Below are 16,996 nucleotides of genomic sequence, written 5' to 3'. Positions count from 1 at the left end.
ACCCCTCACAGATCTCTCTCTTTTAAATCCACTTAGTTTTTTATAGGATGTTTTACAATTATAGATTTGTGCATATACATTAGATTAGTCATACCAAAAACAAAAATGGATCTAATCTAAAAAAAAAAATTAAAAATTCAAGATCATGGTGCAAAAATTAGTGCACCAAAATTATGATGTTAGCGAAAAATATTAAATAAAATTTTTGTATAAAGGAAAAATCAAGCAAAACAATATTACATTTTGTTTAAATATTGTAGTTTGTACAATTGTTTTGGAATACCTCATTTGAATTTAAGTGTATTATCTTTATATTCCTTAAGATGTTAAGTGACCAAACTTTTTTTTCAATGATGATGAATATGTAAATACTGGTGTTAAAAATTATCTAATGAATATAAATATGTATTAAATAGTTTACATGCACTGAGAAAATTGATAGAAATATTAATTTTCAAAACAGGGTGTACTCATTTATGTATGTACAGAGGGTGAAATAAATATTGAACACGTCAGAAAACATATTTATAAAGGTGTTGTTGACTCGGAATGTTCAGCAGATGTCAGTATCAATTAAAAGTATCCCATGCATACAAATAAAACAAAACTAAAATAGTTTGGAAATTAAGTTATATGTAGCCTAAAAGCACTGAACATATGAAGAAAGGAAGTTGTAAAAAGGCACTGAAGGCCCAGACAGCACCTGAAAACTCTCAGTAGTTATTCACCACTAATGAATATCAGTTGCTCCAGTCCGACGCATGTATTACCAGGACACGAAGATGAAACCAGGATCCATACTTGGGTAAAATATGGACAAACACAACTGCTAAAGCGTTGTTTTCAATTAGATTTTTACTCAGTGGATGATCTCTTTATATTTGACCAAATGTTAGGTTAAAACAACCCAACCCAAGTACTATTTTGTAAATAATGGTAAGCAATTCACTTATTTTATCTAATGTTTGGTTAAAACAACCCAACCCAAGTACTATTTGGTCAATAATAGTACTCATATACTACTCGGTATGGGATTTTCTGCTAAATTGTGTTATTACCTTAAAAGATGTGAATAAACACTGACTGGCTGCTGAGCGGATCACCATAGCTGCTGAAAGCGCGGATAGATACTAGCGGAGGGATATCGTTATTCAAAATTGCGCGGGAGAGTAAACACAAACGGCGCATTTTCACTAAATCCAAACAAAGACTATGAAAGGACTTGCTCTAACTAGAGTTTTTGCATGTAGTTTATAAAATACAAACCTCCCAATGCCTTTCGTTAGGACGAGTATCTGGGTAGGTTTCCAGGAAATCATCTTCTTTGTTTATTCTTGTGTAAATGATGAGGAAACCATGGCTTGCAGCATCAATAACTTACCCAGGATTAGCCACAAAAGCAGAAGACTTTCAACATTTACCACAGGTTTTCATCCATAAATCATCACCACAACGTATTTGCTCGTCTAGTTATGCATTTAAGTTATAAAACACGACATAACTGCATTTATACGAGAATTTAGGGTTTAATTTCTGTTTCTTTAGTGTGGTGGGCGTTGTTTTGTCAAGAACTCGGCCAAGATCAGCCGCAATAGAAGACTTCATACATCTGCAGGTACAACTAATATTGAATCTTTGCACATCAGCAAGAGATATGAGGTAATAGTGCCACCGTGTGGACATTAAAAAGTCACATAAACATTGTAAAACTGCAACGTTTGCGTGGTTTCTCGCTTAATTAACAAGCGTAAACCCATATTTATAGATGGGATACAGCTGCGGATACTCACATTAATATAGCATCATTTTTGTAATACTGTACAACAATTATATATTTTCCCAGAGATGGGTTGCGGCTGGAAGGGCATCCGCTGCGTAAAAAGTTGCTGGACAAGTTGGCGGTTCATTCCGCTGTGGCGACCCCAGATTAATAAAGGGACTAAGCCGACAAGAAAATGAATGAATGAATAATTATATATTTTTTACATTACTGTGAGGAGCAGGTTTATGGTTGGTTAAGGCTATACGTTAATAAAGTATAATTTAATGGGTAATTTAATAAATGATATTAACTAAAACCGGCCGCAGCTGTATCCCTTCTAGCAAGGACAGGCAATAATAAAGCAAAGTTTGTCTAAAATCTCAATCTTTCCTGTAGTTTTCAGGAATTTGATTACATGTATTTTGCAAATTCCTCAATTATTCCTACATTGCATTAATTGTTTAATTTCTTGGATGTAAATATAGTAATAAGGTCATGATAGCATCAATTATAAAAATGCTTTTCTTTTCTGATCAAGTTTTAATCTAGGAGGTCTTCAAAAACTGATGCTAGACCTGTCATTTCCATTGCTATTGCTTGGTTTGGTTGGAAAATATGGTAGGGACCACCAAACCTCATTTACAAGGTACTTTGTTTTGGAAATTAAGAATTAAACATCGTCTGAAAGTTGATCAAAAAGCTTTCTATTGAGGTTTGTTAGGATTGTAAAACATTTGTTCGAGATGCATCTTTTTGAAACTCTAGAATCTGAGGGTACAAAAAAAATCTAAATATATAGGAAAATCTGCTTTAAATATAGCCAAAGTAAGTTCTTAGCAATGCATGTTATTAATCAAATATTGAGTATTGATATTTTCCCCTCCAGTGTTTTTGTAAAACTGGAAACATGTCAACACATACGCTTTAATACAATGAATTTCAATGCAAAGAATGATGGGACACAAATATAAATAAAACATCTCATTTGTATTTTAATTCACCAAAAATGACAACATTTGAACACAGAACGACTGAATTCAGTGCCTTAAGCAGTCATACATCATTTACATTTTCCTAAAAACATTGATTTATTTTCATGGGTTTCATGTTTTATTTTCATAAAAAGTTTTAAAAGAATAAAAAAAGGCAAAAAACCCTTCTTAATTTCAGAAAGTCCAGTTATAAAAATATAAAAAAACTAAACAAAACTAGATTTCTCTTAAAATCCAGCTCTCCATACAAAATATGAAACATTCAAATGCTGACTAACAAGCATATGAACCCATGATCCAGACAGTGTGGACAGAGCATGCATTCATGTTAAGTCACTATTATTATGATTATTTCATCAGTTTTTCCTCAGGGGGAGATCAAGTCTACTCCATCTGTTATGTGCTGTTGAGTCCATGATCTTCCTCATTACTGAGCTGCTTCTCCTTGGATGACTTCTTTTTCTGGACGATAAAAGACCAATAAAAGTCATTTCATCACAGAACAATCACAGTGAATTCTTAAATAAATAAATAAATATAAAAGTAAACGATCAGCGCAATTGCATTAAAACATACAGAAAATGTGAAATATTTGGAATGTTTAGACAATGTAAAAAGGTTTGTGTTTTATGTTGATCAGATTTTATACCGCAATACATTTATGGATCACATTAGTTTTATTTTATTCACATGTCCAAACTGAGCAAAAATGTGTAATTTTGGAAATCCTGATACTCATTAATATCTTTATAACAGTATATATTATACTTACTTACTCCCAGGGCCGTTTTTATCGTAGTTGATATTTAGCCACACCATGTTAGTGTTGTGTAACATCTCATTTTTTATTAAGTGGGTCATTAGCTCAACCCACCACCTGGAGGACCAGGACATAGTATACACACTCATACACAACAGACAATTTAGTTTACCCAATTCCCCTATAGCACATGTGTTTGGACTGTGGGGGAACACGGCAACCCACGGGGAGAACATGCAAACTCCACATAGAAATCCCAACTGACCCAGTCGGGGCTCAAACCAGTGACCTTCTTGCTGTGAGGCGACAGTGCTGACCACTGCACCATCCAATATATTAAACTAATTGCATAAAAAGATATAAATATCCCCAATCTCTATATACCTTCAGTAATTTCTTAGTTAGATTATATAAAGATGCTTAATTAGCCTGAGATGATCATTCACCGGTGAGGAACAGAGAATGTAAAGGGTCTGGAAATAAACCTTCCTCAACTCCTTTCTAATATTTTTGTTTCTAAATTGTATAATCTTTTTAAAACATTATGCATGTTTAATTAAGTCAACTTAACTCGTTTCACTACAAAATGTATTTATCATCACCCCATCAGCCAATCACTCTGTGCATAGTTAATGAACATGATGACATCATCAAAAGCATCATGCTCAACCCCTCCCTCACGCTCAGCTTAAGACTTTTCTCTATTCCCCAGTAAAGGTTTGTCTCAGCAGATTTGTGAATAGGTTTTATAGATCTACATTATATTATGTTTGGATTTATTTTTATATTTAGGGGAACGCTTAATGGTACGATAAAATGTTTTGTGAATACAAGTCCTGTTCTGTGCATGAGCAGATCTATTTCTCCAAGTGTATTTGTGAATGTTAACAGTGCAATAATACCTTTTTGGGAATCTGCACCTCCTCAGGCGGAGCAGATACAGGAGATGCATCATCTTCCTCTGCTGCTTCCCTCTCCTTCCCTTTCTTCTTCTCTGTGAATTAGTTCAGGATTATTATTTCAGCAAGCACACCACAATGCGATGCAATTAAAGGAGCACTCCGCTTTTTTTTCATAAATAGGCTATAGTTAAACTGTGGAGTTTTAGCATTGTTGAATTCATTCAGCTGATTTCTGGGCATGGCGGACGCACTTTTAGCTTAGCTTAGCATAGATCACTGAATCAGATTAGACCGTTAGCATCTCATTTAAAATGTAGCAGCAAAAAATGGTAAGGCAGCAAAGTTCTTAATTATTACGGAGGAGTGAGAGTATAGTTTCTTAAATAACTTTTCATTTTCCGTCAGAAGAGTCGAGCTTTAAATGCGAAAACTCTTTAGTCATTTTTGAAGGAGATGCTAATGGTCTAATCTGATTCAATGATCTATGCTAAACTAAGCTAAAAGTGCTCCTGCCAGAATTGGAGATTAGCTGATTAGTTAAACTCACCCGTTTAACTCTAAAGACGCTGTAAAATGAGCCAATTTTATTTAAGTTTTCTTATAAGACAATAGAGAAAATAATAAGATCTTCAGTGCTTCCCACCAATAATATCCAGCTGCAGGCCCGCAGAACCACACACGTTTCACACATACAATCTAGGCAAACCATATATTGTTTCGACAGATGTTAAAGTTATTATACTTCCTGGACATCGTCATCGTTATATTTTGATATATATGGTTAATAAACATTCCACACAATGAACAATATTGTTTACTTTATTTCACAAATACTGTGATGGAGACGGGCGGATGGGGAGTGTTGTTTCCGATCGCCATTCAGTATAATAGACTGAACAGTTTTCTATCAGTCATCATCGATGATCAGTCATTATTATCTGTCAGAGTTATTTTAGCAGATACTCGTTTGCTAAACGATCTAAATTGTACAGGTTTAATTATATAACGGGTTCATTTATAATGAAGGAAATAATAGCAAGTTAATAGCAGCAATAATACATTTTATATGTAATACAAATCTTTTTACATGTAATAAATGTATAACACTATATTAATACTTTACTTAAGCGATTAAATAGTGTGTATTTGCTTAATTTTCTAATAACTTTTTAGTTAATGATTTCCCACTTTTAATACTGTAGTAAGTTAAAGTAAGCAATATATTGTTTTTTAACCAAAATTTATCAATAGAAACAAATTAACTATTAATAATTAATTAATTAAAAATAAATAATAGTAAGTATATATGTATATAACTAACAGTTGTGAAAGTTTAGTAGAAGATAGTGGTTTATAATCAGATATATATATATATATATATATATATATATATATATATATATATATATATATATATATATATATATCAGTTAAGATAATCAACTTATAGCTATATTATTAATTGTTTAAATGATTAACTACTGAAATTCCTTTTAATGTGACACATTATTGTTTGCTTTTTATATTTTACAACAAAGGAATTTTAACCAAGTATGATAATATTAAGATTCTGAATTAGTTTATTACACTTAATCCTACAATTAGACAGTCTATTATGTTTTCTTTGTGTATGTGGACGTGTGAATAAAGTCATAAGTGTCTTTAACCAATTATTTTTATTTACATAATTTGAGTTCAGAAACTGCAGAGGTGTTAAAATGATCGTTGCGATATAATGCATATCAGTGTATTTAGTACTACATTTAGAAAATATTTTCTTTATTTTTTTAATCGGTGTAAAGAATAACTGGATGTTTACACAAGCATTTTGATATTGGTAAAGGCGTCTGCAACTTTTGTGAAGCATCAAATCACCGTCATATTAACTGTCAAAACATGTTCATGACTGCATGTATTATTGCTTTTTAAAAGTCACATATTGTGCATTTCTATTATACACAAATTGTTCTAAAGCAATCTAAAAAGTTCATATCAATAAGTTTTCTCTTTGCACCACCAGGTGGCAGTCTCTGTACTTTCATTTCAGGGGTGCAGATTGCATACGTTTTATTAATATGTATAACTTTATTTATTTTGTTAATAACTATAACTTTATATATTCAGTTAAAAATAGTTACTATTTTCCCAAGTGTATAAAACTATACTGTAAGAGAATATCAGCATTCGGCACACACTTTCAGTATTTTCTTTGCATGAACTGAGCCGATCTAATCCTGTTTATATGAATTGAGCCTGCTGCCGAGCAGGTTTGATCCAGCAGAACTGTTGCTATGACAACAACTCTCGGATCAGCTTTGAAGAACGAAACGATCCTGGATCGTGTCAAACAGTCAACATCCAAATCCAGCTAACTGAGTAATCCACGTACAAAGAACGGACCCCTGATCTTTAATTACTCACTTTTTTTCTTCGGATTGACTAATGCAGGAACAGATGCGGCTTCTTCTTCTTCTTCTTCTGGAGTCTGAAGAGCAGGCTCTGCATCTTCATCCTCTTTGACTTTCTTCTTCTTTTTCTTCTTCTTGGGCTCAGCCTCCTCCTCGTCCTGCTCTTCCTCCACTGCGGCTTCTTCTTCTTCTATTTTGTGTTTTTTCTTTTTTGTTGTTTTGACCTCTTGACTAGAGGTGTCCTCATTTCCATCTGGAGATATCTCATTCTGGATCTCCACACCATCAGCAGCTGTCTTGCTCCTCTTCTTCTTCTTCTTCGAGGAGTTGTTAGTAGAGTCCGACTGCAGCACATCTGCATCTGTTTTTGTCCTTTTAAGCTGTGTTTCCAGCTCACCGGGATCTTCAGAGCTTTTCACTTTCTTGGCTTTAGCTGTTTTAGATGGCGTTTCAGATTGGACTGGTTCTTCAAGCTCTTCATTGGCCATCAGTTCATCTTTTTTACATGAGGAATCTGCGGATTCAATCACAGACGAAACATCCGTTTTCAGCGTCTCATCAACATTTTTAGACTTCTTGCTTTTCTTCACTTTCCTTGAAAGCGTCTCTGATTGCTCAGCGTTGGTTTCTTCACTGAGTGCTTTGCTTGAACCATTCGTACCCTCTTTAATATCTAAGCTGGTTTCAGCATCTCCAGCTTCAGGCTGGCTTTTCTTCTTCTTATGTTTTTTAGACGGAGTCTCGACAATGCTCGGTGTTTCTGACGTGCCATTTTCAGTCTGAGCTATTTTAGGGCTCTCACACTGCTCTGAATCACTATCAGATAATTTAAAATGAACTTTTTTAGGACTCTTAATCCCTTCTGAGTCTGATCCTCCAGATACATTCGTTTTATTTTGTACTGAATGTGCTGCCTCGGCCACGTCAATCCCTGATACACTACTATTAAGCTTTTTTACAGTCTTTTTGGGTGGTGTTTTAACTTGGGAAATGACTGCAGCGTCTTCGCTCTTAGACTCGTCTGACTGAGGTGTAGATGCTGCAGGAACGTCCTCAGGTTTGGCTGTGTTGTTGTTTTTTACTGGTGTACTTGACTTTCCCTTATTGGCTGGTTTTGGGTCTTTTTTGGCCTTTGCTGGCTGTCTCGGCTTTCTCTTTGCTGTGGATTTCCTAGTCGTTGAGACAACAGATTCATCCAGTATTGAGAGAACGTCCATCTTGGCTCTATCAGCATCTGGGGATGACAGGCAAGCTTTAATAATCATATTATGTGTGATTAAAAACATGGAAAAATATGAATAGCCTCAAAACGAAAGGGAAATACACATGTATACACTACAAAAACTTTTCTTAGCCATAGTTTGTGTCTTGTTTCTAGTCCAAATATCTACAAATTCTTAAATCAAGAAGCATTTTCTAGACAACCAAAAATCTTTTTTTTGAGAAATGTCGAGTCAAAATAAAGTGAGTTTTTTACTTAAAGCAAGCTAAATAATCTTTATTACTTTACTCATTCCACTGTCGGATTATTTTGCTTGTTGTAAGGAAAAACTCACCTAATTTTGCCCAATTATTTCGTAAAACAAGACTATGGGCTCTATTTTGACGGTCCATGCGCAGAGCGCAAAACGCAGGGCGCAAATGTTTTCAGGGCGTGTCAGAACGCATTTTTGCTAATTTACGGACGGGAAAATCCGCTTTGCGCCGCAGCGCATGGTCTAAAAGTGTTGAGTTAGCGTAAATTAGCGTAAAAATATCGTAAATTCGCTATTTACAGGGCGCAAAGTAAGACTAAGTGGAAAAACTGAGCATTTCACAAACAAACAGTTAACAGTTTTTTAACAGAAAACAGTTAAACAGAGCATCTACTGCGTGAGAATGAGAGATAATGGATCTACTTTCACATTCGCTCTTGGATAGGGAAACCTTTACGCACAGACATCAATTAGTCTATAAATAATTAATTGCGTTTGTTAAGCGCAAAGATTCCTTTCAAAACTATTTCTAAATTCAGTTCTAATTTCCAGCAAATTAATAAATGAACAACAATAACAAAATGTGCTTAAAAACCTGAGTTATATCCTAAAACACATGCTGTGCCCCATATGGTCTAAAACCTGACAGGTGGGCAAATCTAAGCTTGTTTTTAATAAAACAAATATAAATATGGATATAATAAATAATACTGCTAATAATAATAACATTATACAAAAGCAGATTGTTATGAATGAACTGAAAAAGCCTCCCGAGATGAAGAAGACATGAAAGCAGTGGTTTTTCATATTTATGTAGGCTAGAAAATAATATGTTTTGTAATATTTTAATCCTTTATATTTATATTCTATATCTATTCTTATTATATCCTATATATATCCTTAATATTTGAATGTTTTCATATGTAAAGATATTTGCCTATTGCTCTCTTGTGTGTATTAAGCAGTGTGTAAGCGAGGTGCAACTCTGCGCTGGAGTTTAGACCGGGTTTGTTTTGGTCTAATGAAAAATCTATTATAGTTTCTCAAAATAGCAACGCGCCAGCGGTCCGCCTCAGAACGCTTTCCTTTTTAGACCAGAACGCCTATGGGCGCACATATGAGCGCTAATGCATTTGCTATTTAAACAGTGTAGCGCAACGCCTCAAAACCACTCTTGCGCCAAGCTGAAACTACCAAACAAGTATTGCGCCGCGTCTTGCGCCACACTGCACCGTGTGTATGATAGGGCCCAATATCTTTTGCCTGTATAGAAAATGCTTCTTGGTTACATTTTTGGGTAAACTGTCTCTTTAATATAAAGCATGACCATCAGGTGTTGCCCAGAAATTTACCAATAGTCTTGATTGTATTAATAAATCAGTAAAAATTTTCTTCATTAAAGTTACAAGTGTTATGTTATTGTGCCTGAATGCTTTACACTTTCTTGAAATGCCTTTTAAAAACACATGCACATGATAAAGTTCCACTCTGTTATACGTTGCAGTGACTCACAAATCTCATGTAAACTCAATTACAATCCCAACACAATGTTGCATACCCTGCGATGTGACTATTGCGGACACACCTTGTGATATCAATGCTGAAACCATATATTGTGCAGCCCTATTTCTTAAATTTGTTCTTCTGGAGAAAGTCCTATTTGTTTTATTTAGGCTAGAATACAAGCAGTTTTTAATTGTTTTAAAGCCATTTTAAGGTCAATATTATTAGCCCCCTTCAGCAATATTAGTTTTGGATTGTCTCCAGAACAAACCACTGTTATACAACGACTTGCCTAATTACCCTAACTTTACCCTAATTACCCTAGTGAAGCCTTTACATGTCACTTTAAGCTGAATAGAAGTGTCTTGAAGAATATCTAGTCTAATATTATTTACTGTCATCACAGCAAAGAGAAAATAAATCAGTTATTAAAAAGCAGTTATTAAAACTATTATGATTAGAAATGTGTTGAACAAATCTTCGTTAAACAGAAATTGGGGGAAAATATATAGGAGGACTAATAATTTTGACTTCAACTGTGAATTTATGACGGTATGCACCTGATATTCTGTTGTGTGTTTCTACAGATGGTCTCACCTGATAACTGAGACGCCACTTTCCTCCATTTCTCCAAATCTAAACTGGTGTCTGAGTCTGAATCATTCCCTGGAGCGGCAGAGACCGATGCAATCGCAGAAACATCCACACAGGGTAACACTTTTGTTTTCTTCGGCTCTTTCTTTTTCTTGCTTCCTTTAGTCTTTTCTTTCTGTGCAAGAGAATCAGGCCATTTGAGTTTAATTAAAACACTGCACTGCAAAACATGTTTCTTACTCTGAGTTTTTGTCTTGTTTCTAGTCCAAAACATTTTAAATCAAGAAGCATTTTCTAGACGAGCAAAAGATACTCTCTTGTCTTCAGAATGAATGCGTCAAAATTAAGTGAGATATTCATTGAAACAAGTGAAATAATCTGACAATGGGGTGATAATAATCTTGTTTTTCACTTTGACATAAAATTATATCCCTTACCTCTCAGGCAGATTATTTAGCTTGTTTTCAGTAAAAAATACACTTAATTTTGACTCATTATGTCTGAAAACAAGGCTATATTTTTTGCTTGATTCTTGATTTTATGTATTTGGACGTAAGAAAAATATTTAGATATTTTGGAAGTAAGAAAATAATTTTTTGTGGTGTGTAGACTAAATTAAATACCTGCGATTTGTTTCCCGATGCTGAAGTTTTCTTGCTGCTGGCAGGTTTTCTTCCTTTATGTACACATATAAAAAATATAAAGAACGTGAAGAAGGTTTAATTGATTACTAGTCAACATTTGAAGTGTATTGTATAATTAATAAACAATTTAATCTCTTAAAATCTGCATGAAATCTAAATTTTACAATGTTTATGTTGCTAGCGCACATTGTTAGTCTTAAAGTGAACAATTAATCTGGTTTATTTTGGTATTCCTTAATCATAATCTGACCATATCAGAGTTATATTTCAGTGTGATGATGCATTTCCAACTAAAACTGAATATTGAGTAGGGGGCGGAGTTTTATTGTTGTCCTCCGCCTCATTTCTAATCATGCACTCAAAACCTGCCGGAACTACTTTATCTGACAATAAGCTAACGCTTTAGAATGCTGCTCAGCCAATCAGAATCAAGCTCGTGTACCAGCAGAGGGAGATGTGTTCTTAGATTTGGCTCCTGCTCCAGTCTTTCTCTTCACTGGACTCTTCAGCTCAGGAGTCTGAACACCTGCACAGATTCAGGTTTAACTTCATAATATGCCAGTTCTTATATTTAAAGTTAAAGACAAAATTATTATTCTTTTTATTAATTAAGTGCTGTTTAACAGAGCGAGGATTTTTTTTTACAATATTTTATTTTTTTTCTGCTGGAGAAAGTCTTATTTCTTTTCATTTAGCTTGGAAAGTATTTAATATAATTTTCAAGGTAAGTATTATTGCCCCCTTAAGAAATTCTCTTTTTCAACTGGCTACAGTGCAAACCACTGTTGTCTAATAACTTGCCATGACAAGAAAAAAGAAATTAATATTTAGTAAAATATTATGTACTGGACAAAAGAAATTAGTTTTCAGAATTTACTTATTAAAGCTGTTGTTTTTAAAAATGTGTTGAAAACATACTAAAAAAAAGCACTTAAATGAACATCTCTAATAAATGTTAATAATTAGGCAAACAAATGTGTTTTCTGTCAAAATGGGCAGTACATTTTCATCTACAGTACTTACAGCGGCATGATATTAGACAAAAAAATGCAATATTCTTTTATATACATACAGGTAAATAATTCATCATTTATAATTATACAAATGAATTTTACAAATAGTTCAATACAATTACTCTTTGTTAAAGCCACAAACGTTGTAATTTCCTGTGTCTGAATGCTCTTGAAATGCTCACACAATCACAGGCCTTAAACACATGCAGGTGATAAACAATAACAAGTGTATTCTCATACCAGAAGGCACTGGAGGAGCGTCGTCATCTGAGCTGAATACATCAGGAAGACAAATATGATCAATTAATATGAAAGCGTTTCAACTAATGATAATATATGAGACTAAATAGGCATGCTGTTACCTGGCCCACTTCTTAAAGATGTCAGTCAGGGAGGCCTTCACTTTATTGGTCTCAACCTGCATGCAAATCACAATGAACGTGCATTAATGAACATTACATTTACAAAAATGACTGTATTGACAAAGAAATCATAATAAATGCAGGTTATTTTTGGCAACATTCTAATTTTTGATACGTATGAAATAATCTTGAATGGGTGACGTCAGGCATTGCCGAACTGCATTGTGGATCTGTCGGCACCGCTTCAGAGGCGTTGCTCACTGCAGAAGTTGGGACTAGTTAAACTTTTCAAGCACCAACGGAAGCGTCAGCCAATCAGATCGCTGTATGCAAATGCACCAGCTAGACAGTGGCCTATTGCTGATTGAATTTCATTGGCTGTCGCTGCTATGACGATCGCTTCAGGCCCAACTTCAGACACGCCTTCAAACAAGCCCTGTGTGAATGGTACGTAACAGCAACATAAACAGTGCTAATGTTGGTTATATGTAATGCAATTTCAGACCCAATATTCAAATTAGTGTGGTAAACAGTATAGGGATTGTTAAATGAAGGAATGTATGAATATAAAACCAACTTTACCCCAATAAAATAATGCTGTTTTAGCACTTCTTTTACACCTATTTATTAGTACTGAGTCCTAAGAGAAAAAAATTCAAGTCTTTAAATCCTATATAGTGCTTGTATAAGTGCATTAAAAAGGGGAGCTATTATGCAAAAATTACTTTTAAAAGGGGTTTAAAGCCAGTTGTGTGTCAGCAGTGTGTGAATAATAATAATACATTTTATTTAAAGGCGCCTTTCTAGCAACTCAAGGACATCGGGTGATATTATTGATGTGAGAATCAAAGGATAGGGTGCTATCAAGGATGACACCCAGACACTTAACCTGTTTAGAGGGATAAATGGACCAGTCGTCAATTGAGAGAGAAAAGCTGTCAGTTTTGGAGAGTGTTGATTTGGTAGCAACAAGCAAAACCTCAGTTTTTGAACTATTTAACTAGAGGAAGTTAGGAGAGAGCCAGGACTTGATTTTATTTAATATAAGTAGCTTCTAATAGTAAACATGAGCAATAAGGGGGGGGTCAAGTTTTTCGGTTGATGTTCGGTAATGTGCCTCAGTGAACCAAAATTATATGTGTAATTCAATTACATCTAATTTATTAATCAAACTTGTTATGTTTTTAATGTTTTGAGGGATATTGAGTGGTTCTCGATGACATTTGGGATATTAAATAAACAAGTGTCAGGTTTGCTCTCCTGCATTAATGGATAAGCATGAAAGACTGCACATATTTTTTATTTTACAGTTTAACTTTCATGTGCGAGCCAGTGTATGGTTAAATACAAACTGTTCATTTCGGTTTATAGACACCTACAAACGCTTTTTATAAACTGACATGTTTTGTAAACACTGCCACTGTCTTTCAGTGCTCTAGAGATTTGTGGTTTCAACCCGCTAAATTGATATTTTTGGGGTAAACATGAATGGTGGGGGGATGGTTGGGCGATAACAAGCGGGTTCAGACCCCCAAACCCCCCTGGAAATCGCACCCTGAGGGAAAGCCCTGCCCACCAATAGTATCTGGATGCAGCCTTTATGATGCAAGCTGAGACTGCATCACTCAGCAATGCAATGTCAGACACAATGCACTTAAATGGAGCTAGTGACGTCACTGTGACGGGTAGGGTTAGGGGTGGGGTTAGGTGAGCTCATTAAAAAGCATTCGATGCAGCCCAGATTGCACTGCACCAGGTCTGCAGCCAGACCCCTCTCCTGCCCACTAGTGACCATTTCTCCTTCATTAGCATATGGAAGAATGGTAATCTTGTTGTTTATTCTACCACTATGCTGACTCGCATGTATTTGTAGCTCCGCCCTCATCTGAGAAAAACATTTGCATTTAAAGCGACAGTCACCAAAACGCCACAATTAGGATCAAAGCCTAAAGGGTCAGTTTAAGAGAGTTATAAAACATTATTTGTGTGCTATTTTGAGCTGAAACTTCACACACACACACACACACACACACACATACACACACACTCTAGATACATCAGAGATGCATTTTACATCTAGTAAAAAGGGGCAGAATAGGTACCCTTTAATGTCAGTAAACACAGAACAAAGTTAATTAGCATGCACCAGATATTTCAAATGCACAGATATAAATGTCAGGAATAAAGCTTAAACTCTTGCATTAGAGCTGCTGTACTGACTGGCAGTGATTACAGTGTAAACACTCACTCATTCATTAATCCCGGCTAATGCAATGGGTTAACAGCTTTATTCTGATATATATTATATACAAAGCATGCACAACACAGTCATAGTCAAATTGCAACACATAATTATACACATGCACACACCTGGGGCGCGTGTTTTCTTAGCGACCTCGCTGCCTTCTTGTACCCGTTGTCCTTTAAGTGATGGTATATTAAATTGATGAGCTCGCTTTGCGAGGCGTCTGTAATATTTGAGCTCATGTTTGTGATGGTGAATAATTAAAAACGACTACACTTAGTAAACATACACGTAAAACTTTGCAGCATGTTTCTGTTTCCGCTACTCTCCCTCAGCAGCGACATGCGCATTCCTGCACTCTGACCCATGACCTCTCCACTGCCCCGCTGCATGCTGGGAAATGTAGTTCTTCCGAATGTTGTCGGTTTTCGTGCAACGTTAGAGAGTTTAATACTAGTACAACCTGTATGTCTCGTACGTTAACTAAAGCCATTAAAAATAATTTAAATAAATGTTAACTTATAATAGATATCTAATTTTATGACCAGATATAGTATTCTGAGAAATTATCCAACAACAAGTCGTGTTTTACATGACTTTTAGCGCATTTTATATGCATTTTAATCTAGTAGTGCTATACAGATGGTTCTGCCTTTTAATTAACGATGTAACAGAGTTCACCAAAATGTAGAGACAGACACAAAATCTATTTTATTAACTGAAATTACAAATAACACAGACAATAGCTGTTTCATGCAAATGTTTGTTCAGCTTCGTTAGCACACATGCATACACATTAGATTTATAGGTATAGTGGGAGTCTTTAAGTTAATATTTTCAAGACAAAATGACCCAAAATACATAAATAATCATTAGTTTTCAGACATAACCTGATATAATTTGTGTTCTTATTGAAAACTGTCATTAGTTTTGGTTTATATATATACCATAAACGAGTTCACCTCTCACAATTCAATATTTTCTATTGGATGCTTCTCGAAAGTATATTTGTAAATATACTAATGCATTAAATTAGCCAGTGCTGCAGCCAAATCTGGAGATAATAACAAAACAATCACACAGTCCAAAAATGAGTACACCCAAATTATTATGTTGGGGAAAATGTTATTGGTGCAGTTTGTACATGGTGAATTATGTTTGCACATAATAGTTTTAATAACTCATCTCTAATTGATTTATTTGATCTTTGTCATGATGACAGTAAATAATATTAGACTAGATATTCTTCAAGATACTAGTATTCAGCGTAAAGTGACATTTAAAGGCTTCACTAGGGTAATTAGGTTAATAGGCAGGTTGGGGTAATTAGGCAGGTTATTGTATAATGCTGGTTTGTTCTGTAGACTATCGAAATAATTAGCTTAAAGGGGCTAATAATATTGACCTTAAAATGGTGTTAAAACAATTAAAAGCTACTTCTTTTCTAGCCGAAATAAAACAAATCAGACTTTCTCCAGAAGAACAAATATTATCAGACACACTGTGAACATTTCCTTGCTCTGTTACACATCATTTAGGAAATATTAAAAAAGGAAAAAAAATCAAACGGGGGTGAATAATTCTGACTTCGACTATACATCATCTCTGTCTGTTTTTAAATTTAGATTGAAAACTTACCTTTTAGATTTGGCATTTTATTTGTAAGAATTGTTTGTTTTAGCTATAATTTTTTTCTCTTTCTCTTTGTGATTTGTATTGTGCAACACATTGGTCAACCTGTTTAATAGTGCTGTATAAATAAAATTGACATGTAAATTTGACACCCAGTCGAAACAAGATATTGTACGCCTGGTTCACAACACGCAAGCGCAGGTTGCCAGATTGACAACATCAACAGAACTATTGAGCTTAAAGGCTGATTTAAAATGATAAACAATACCATTGTGCTGGAGTGCAGTGAGTGCACTATTCTGTGCATCTGAATGGCTGTATTTATATTCCTGTCGTGTTTCGTCTGGTAAAAACAGCCTTATTGCTCATCACTGCAAATCTCATCACGTAGCGTGTTGTTAGGACACTTGAGTTACAGTGTAACCTGCTCACCTAATGTTTCCGCGTGAATATTTATATTATTTGCTTATTAATGACCTCATGTGGAACTCTGAATCTGCATCTCATTTCGGAGTCTGCTACATTTCACATTTCAGTCATGGACGCATGCTTTCAGAGCCTTCCTGACTGAGTAAATGATTGAAATACACTGTTTTCCATTAACTGGCAACCCGGGCTGCTGAAATTTTATTGGTTAAACTGGCAGTGGGTGGGTTTAATGACCAAAACAGAGACAGCCGTTCCGGCACGCAGCGCACATGTTC

The 16,996-nt window shown here is 34.9% G+C and overlaps 2 protein-coding genes across 3 annotated transcripts in view; one reads left to right on the top strand and one right to left on the bottom strand.

Moving 5' to 3' along the window:
* rgs14a (regulator of G protein signaling 14a) overlaps positions 1-16,996 on the top strand; it is a 438,366-nt gene that overhangs the window by 298,297 nt on the left and 123,073 nt on the right. The gene's annotated exons all lie outside the window — the stretch shown is intronic.
* llcp (lisH-containing low complexity protein) lies at positions 2,731-15,034 on the bottom strand. 2 transcript variants are annotated; one of them, XM_087281116.1, is made up of 9 exons: positions 14,786-15,034; positions 12,416-12,471; positions 12,294-12,325; positions 11,483-11,566; positions 11,020-11,072; positions 10,400-10,571; positions 6,838-8,058; positions 4,417-4,508; positions 2,731-3,216 (listed from the first exon to the last, which is right to left on the bottom strand). In XM_087281116.1, exons 1-9 carry the CDS (start codon positions 14,900-14,902, stop codon positions 3,151-3,153), a joined length of 1,893 nt encoding a protein of 630 aa, XP_087137242.1. In that variant the 5' UTR covers positions 14,903-15,034; the 3' UTR covers positions 2,731-3,150. The 2 variants fall into 2 exon arrangements, with proteins under 2 accessions (XP_087137242.1, XP_087137243.1); XM_087281117.1 differs by lacking the exon at positions 11,483-11,566.

The sequence above is a fragment of the Danio rerio genome, chromosome 14, assembly GCF_052040795.2.
Source record: "Danio rerio strain M-AB ecotype USA chromosome 14, GRCz13ab, whole genome shotgun sequence".
NCBI lineage: Eukaryota > Metazoa > Chordata > Actinopteri > Cypriniformes > Danionidae > Danio > Danio rerio.
The sequence above is the reverse complement of the archived record's forward strand: the minus strand, read 5'-3'. Positions and strand labels throughout refer to the sequence as shown.